Here is a 6,000-nt window from a genome sequence, read left to right as displayed (position 1 = left end):
TTCCTCACTGTGGGTCACCAAGGCCGGAGTGTGGCAGGGTTGCTTGCTAGACATCTGGTGAGCTTTATAAGATAAGCTCTGATCCCTTTTTGTCTGCTCACAGTATTCAAATCTGTCCTCAACAGCGGTGTTAAACATGGCTACCTCTGAGAGCCAGGCCTGGTCTTTATGAAATGAGCCTGTGTTTGAATGTGGACATGTCCAGATTAGGGCTAGTTGGTTCTGTGATGTCCCAGAGGCGCCTGCAGAGCATCATGCTGAAGTTCTGAGCGGAAGGAGGAGGAGATGCCAGCCCTGAGGCGCAGACGGCTGGACCACTGTCCCTAAGTGCTCTGTCTGGCTACGTTTTTCATGGAGATGATGGTGCTAAGGCAGCAGCACAATTGTTCTTTACTGAGTACTTCCTATTTTTAACTCTACTTCCTGGTGGAATGCCAGAGGAAAGCACCCAAGAAGACCAGTGCAGGAAACCGCTGTCTCCTCCCTCTGAGCTGCAGCTTTTCTTGTTCTACTTCTGGAATATGCTACCTAATAGGGTTATTGAAAAGAACAATTGCGATGATATCCACAAAAACATTTTGAAACAATGTGGGATATTATATATACTTAAAGGGTGGGAACCTTCTAGAAAATATATTTTAAACTCATAAAAATAATGTCTTTTTCTGATTTAGAGTTTGTCCCTGAAGCAAGGGCAGCAAAGAACTTTATTCTTCTAGACATTTAAACTTTGTTTGAAAGAATATAAAAATAGGTTATAATCTACCCTTTTCATTTCTGCTTGCTGTGCAGCTGTTTGACTGGGGGCCTGAGAGCCCGTGAGCATCGTAGGTGTGTGGATCCTTCCTAAGGAAGTTGTTATGTGGTAAATAAATTACCATCTCTCTGTCTCTTGTGCCTTAAGTGCTCGCAAGAATCCATACTTCAGAGTAGTATTCTATTCATAACTGAGTCAAGTCTCTCCTTTGTCCAAGTGACGGAAAAGGAAATTGAAATGAGAGATTCCCAAAGAGAAGAAAGGTCAACAAGCAGAAAAGTATTGTATCCAGATAGGGGCAGTCTTACTTGAAGAGAGGCTATGTGTACACAATTCAGGGACACCTCTGTCTTGCACAGTTGCTGGGGGACAGTGACAGAGGTAGACAGTCAGCCCAGGGATAGGGATGAACAGGAGACACATAGCCAGAGCTATGGTGACCAGTGAAGATCTCTGGAAGCTCACTTGCCTGCTCGCAGTCAGTCCTTTGTGTCTGTGTCTCCTTCAGTCCCTCGTTTCTGCCTTTTGATTGGTTGTTTTCCCTGCCAGTGTAGCAGTAACAGTGCGTGCTCTGTGTCACCACGTGTTATTCACTGCCTAGATTGGATGATGGCCTATTTTTAAAAAATTTATTCTTTGAGAATTTCATACATGTATAAAATGTATCTTGATCATATTTACTTCCCATACCTCCTCCAGCTCTGCATCCCATGCCCTCTTCCAAAGCTCATAACCTTTTTTTTTTTTTTTTTTTTTTTTTTTTTTTTTTTTTTTTTGGTGATGGTTTATTTTAATAAATGATGCCCAATGAAAGGTTGTAGAGGGTTGAGGAAGTAACAAAAGTATTTGTGCCCTTACACACACACACACACACACACACACACGTAAATGGACCCCCCCCCCCGATATATTGGGGAATAACTTAACCTGGAATCTAGACATTTAAGTACTTGTTATTGTGTGAGCTGTGTATGATGCTATAACCTATAACCTTAGTACTCATGAACCTGAAGCCGGAGATGATCCAATGGAGGCCGCCCTGAGAAACATCGTTTCTATCAGTCAGTAAACCCAATTTAAATAAAATCTCCAAAGGAAATTAAGTATCACATAGTCAGGAGGCAGCTTAATGAAAAATATGTGTACTAAATGCCTACGTGATTTTTCTACTAGCAACAACCACAGTATATTCAAGTTTATTGTTTGAGACGCTTTTAGCATATGTTCTGTTCCTGATCTCTCAATGATGGATAGACACAGGGCCAGGGCACAGTGTGCCTTCTTACCCTTGATTTAAAAACAAAACCCAAAGGAACAGTGGCTGGGAATCCTAGTGAGGTCACTCACTGGGGCAAATATCCCCATTTCCACTCCATAGAACCTCTCCTTAAACCAGCAGGAATCTCCCTTCATTTGATTAATTCAAAAGGAGATTCTGAGCTTCTGCTAAGAACATGCATTTTCAGAGTTGTACATTGTCAACTCTTTCTTCTAAAATAATTTCAAGCTATCCACTGGTGGTATTTGATAAATAGCTGTATTAGCTTTGATCCAGTGTTCCATTTAAAAAAAAAAAAAAAAACATACTTCAAACAAAGAGTAGAGGCATGTATATCAATTTAAGTCACGAGGTGTGGTTGGTTTGAGCTGCAAACAGGCATTGAGTTCATGCAGTCTATAAAGTGTTGATTCCATGAATAGTTAATGATTCCCGTAAGCATACCGTAAGTCCTGTGTGATCTGCATGGCTGTAGGTCTCACTAGGCTGGGAACAGAAGGGTTTGTGTCAGTGCTACAGGATAGGTTCCCTTGCTGGCATCCCTCCCATCTCATACCAGACCTTGGTCCCTTGTGAAACAGCAGCCATTCCGTCGCCAAGCAAGGACTCTTACATGCATTCATGAACACGTCTTTCTCCCATTGTTACCATTTGGTGTCTGCTGTGCTATCTTCCCTGCCCTGGCCCCTTTTCTGGATGTTGCCTTACTCCCATTATGTCTTGGGCCCTGGTTGCCTGTATCTGCCCTCTGGTTCTATCCCCACTATCCAGCTGCCCTGAGGTGCTGGGACAACTGGATTACCTGTGATTCTCTGAGTTCCAGCTGGACAATGCTCAGACAGAGGTAGGGGAATGCTTCTCTCCCTGCTGTCACCCCGATTACCAAGGCATCTCAGTTCAGAGAGTCCTGATGAGGAAGGATGTCTTTATTTCTGCCCACATCCTCCATCCTTGCTCCTGTAAGGTTCAGACACAGGTCTCCACCGAGTTTGAACAAACCAGTCTTCTTCGCTGTACTTCCCTCCCTCTCTGCTCCTTTGTTCTTTGCTTTCAAGAAACAGCTTATGAAAGTAGATGCTGCCACACCAGAGGTGAGTGATGGGGTGAATCTGGCTCTTAGAAACAGCAGTGCGTGTGCCCCTGAGGGTGGAGGGCAGGAGGAAAGAGACAGGACTCTCTTCTCTAGCTACACTAGGAATTTAAAGTACTCATACCTGGAGAGTGCTCTTGAAGTGATCCCATAGAGTGGATCAAGGGATTACATGTTTCTCTCCCTGACTCAGGCTCCTTGCAGCAGATGCACCATTAAAACAAACTTAGGTTTCCTTCATTGGAATCAGCCGGAGGGGTAGGTGAGCACTTCATGACCACCGGCCCCTAGACGTGCCCCATCAACTGTGCTTTTCATCTTTTCCATGGGATCCTCGGTCACAGATTGTTTGCCTTTGTGCTGCCTCTTTCTCGGGAGCTGTATTAGGCAGTAAGCACATTCTGGTTTATTTAAAGGTTGTGCTTGCTCAGATGGGAGCTTAAGCTAATGTGAAATTGGCCCCTGCATTGTATCATTCAATCTACTTGGTCAATCCTTGTTGGAATGACTGGTGTGGTGTTTCTTGTTAGGACAGGTAGGCACTAAGCACGCCCATTCTACCCATAAAGCTCACTAATGTGCTCAGCTGTGTCTGGAACATGACCAGGTTTTCTCTTCCCTGAGCTGATGTTAACATGAAGATGCTTTCAGTCAGCAGCCAACCTGTGCAGTGGGGCCCAGGGCTCCCCACTGAGCTGTCAGGCATCATTTTCCCTCATGGTCATGGAAAACAGGAGATGGTATATAGGGATTTGCCACCTTCACTTAGAGCCTATTCAGTTAGAGTCAGAGTTTTAGGGATCATAAGACAAGACTGCTGAAGCCGTCCTTGCTCTGGCAGCACATTTGCTGAGGAGGAAGATTAGACATATTTGTCATACAAGAATAATAATGCTTCCAGGCACACACAGAGGAGGGGGAGAACGTCTCTGCCTTTGAGTGCGGAGCTGGAAGTCTCCCTAGAGAATGTGGTGCTTCCAAGATAAGAAATTGTCAGGCAAAGAAGTGGGAAGGCTCACTCCAGGGGGAGGTTGCAGTGGACTTAAAGGCATAGGGGTAAAGAGAGAAATAAGATAAGGAAAGTCATAGAGAGGGCTACAAATGTACCAAGAGAACAGTTCTGTCAGAAGGAAGAAGCTCTTAGCATCCTTTTAAGCAAGGCAGTGGATAGCCAGTGGCCAGTGTGCTAGGTGGGGAGAGGATGAGTCTTGCCCTGTTCATGACTATTTCCAATCCTTTTATGGTATCATTCTGGTAATGGTGATAGGGCATTACAGAGACACTGAATGCCGGCTCTTTGTCATTTCAGGTATCTGGTCCCCTGCAATCACATGATGCTGAGTCAAAGGTGGGCTGTGAAGGAGAGAGACTGTTACTCCGTGTCTGCTGCCAAGCTGCTTGCCTTGACCCCTGTCTGTTGTGCCAGTGGCATCACTTTAACACTTGGAAACCAAGAAAGGGACTATATTCTCTGGTCCAAGTGTATGCATGATGGCTCAGGTGGGAACACGTTAAGAATGATCTTTAAACATGATGCCATATCCATCTCTTCTGACAAGATGTGTCTCTTTGGGTAGATGAAATAACTGGAATTAAAGAGTAGTTGGAGCCTTTTCATGTTCTTAAGGAGTTATAGACTCTGCTGTTAGTATTCACCAAAGTACCTGTCTTTGCCAAGTCATTTATCACAGATTTTTATCTTACATGTCCTTTCTAGTGGTCTCTTCAGAGCCCAAATAGGAAAATATGTACTAACATGTCTTCTAAAACAGAATGAGTTATAGGTGTTGAGTCTATAACCCAGGTAGACCTGGTTTTTAATTTCCAAAATTTGAAATTCAGATTAAACATGATTTTCCAAAACTCACCAGCTATATTCTCTGTGCAATGACATTTAAGGACAGGGAGGAGGTAGTGCCACCATTTGCAGATGAAGAAACACTCAGGGAGGAGAAACGACTTGTTCAAGGTTCTGTAACTTGCAGCTTCTCTGCCACATCCCATGTTTGTTCCATATCCTGCCTCTAGAGTTGCAACAGACACATGTCGCCATGGGTGGGCTCCATAGTGAGCTGGCAGAATTGCTGTGCAGTAGTTACCAATGAGAATTCTGATCTTACTGCATTTTAGGGGAAAATTCTTAATCATTCCAAACCTTCCCCCTCTTCTGTGAATATTACCTACTCTGAAGGACTGCTCCAAGGATACTTGAGTCTAGACACTTAGGGCTCTTAGAGGCTTTCCCAGCATGTAGCCACTGCTCAGGAACTATTCCCAGGGATAATTTATTGTCCTTTTATTTGAAGTGTATAGGACAAGTGACACCAACCTTCTAATAGTAGAATGGTAAACAAGGAGACATGTGTCTGTTTTACTGGGCTTCATCTATACTCCTAAAGGCTCAAGCCTGACCCAGTCTGGCAGAGATTCTATCATGAAGGAGCACAGAGCTCACAAAGACATGGCACTGGGGTGTGGAGAGGGTCCAGAGCAGGCCAGTGCTTGAATCTCATGGCCCTGCCACAGCTGGGGGTATTAGATTGGATCAATAACTTCCAGGCCGGTGATAAAGCTCTTACAATATTTGAGATATTTAAGAAATGGCAGAAGGCATGGTTTTTTCTAAGTCAGTCTTTTCTAAACATTTCCTTTGCTGGGAAATTACAAACTTTAAAGTAGGTGTTTTCAGTATTTCATTGATGCTATTGAAATTTGTAACATGATGTCAATAGCCTTCAAACACGGGACACTGTCTCTGTTTTGGCTTGACTGTGACTTGACTTGAAGAGAACATTTGCTATGTGTCTATCTCCTGAGTGTTGCTAACAAGGGGGAGTGAGTTAATTGCCTTTTCTGGGAACCCAGATGTTTTTC

At 43.9% G+C, this 6,000-nt stretch overlaps 1 protein-coding gene and 1 long non-coding RNA gene across 5 annotated transcripts in view; one reads left to right on the top strand and one right to left on the bottom strand.

The window, feature by feature from the left end:
• The window catches only part of LOC117706681 (uncharacterized), a 13,764-nt gene extending 13,539 nt beyond the window's left edge, over positions 1-225 (bottom strand). The window contains exon 1 of the long non-coding RNA XR_004606599.2: positions 1-225. This exon is cut by the window's left edge and continues 19 nt beyond it. This is a non-coding gene — a long non-coding RNA (uncharacterized LOC117706681).
• The window catches only part of Fhip1a (FHF complex subunit HOOK interacting protein 1A), a 235,797-nt gene that overhangs the window by 208,887 nt on the left and 20,910 nt on the right, over positions 1-6,000 (top strand). For all 4 annotated transcript variants that reach the window (XM_076932600.1, XM_034499684.2, XM_076932598.1 and 1 more), the window contains one exon: positions 4,436-4,626. In XM_076932600.1, the coding sequence (XP_076788715.1) occupies positions 4,436-4,626 (191 nt within the window). The remainder of the gene's footprint in view (positions 1-4,435; positions 4,627-6,000) is intronic.

The sequence above is a fragment of the Arvicanthis niloticus genome, chromosome 4 (genome assembly GCF_011762505.2).
Source record: "Arvicanthis niloticus isolate mArvNil1 chromosome 4, mArvNil1.pat.X, whole genome shotgun sequence".
Lineage (NCBI taxonomy): Eukaryota > Metazoa > Chordata > Mammalia > Rodentia > Muridae > Arvicanthis > Arvicanthis niloticus.
This window is presented reverse-complemented; position numbering and strand designations above follow the sequence as displayed.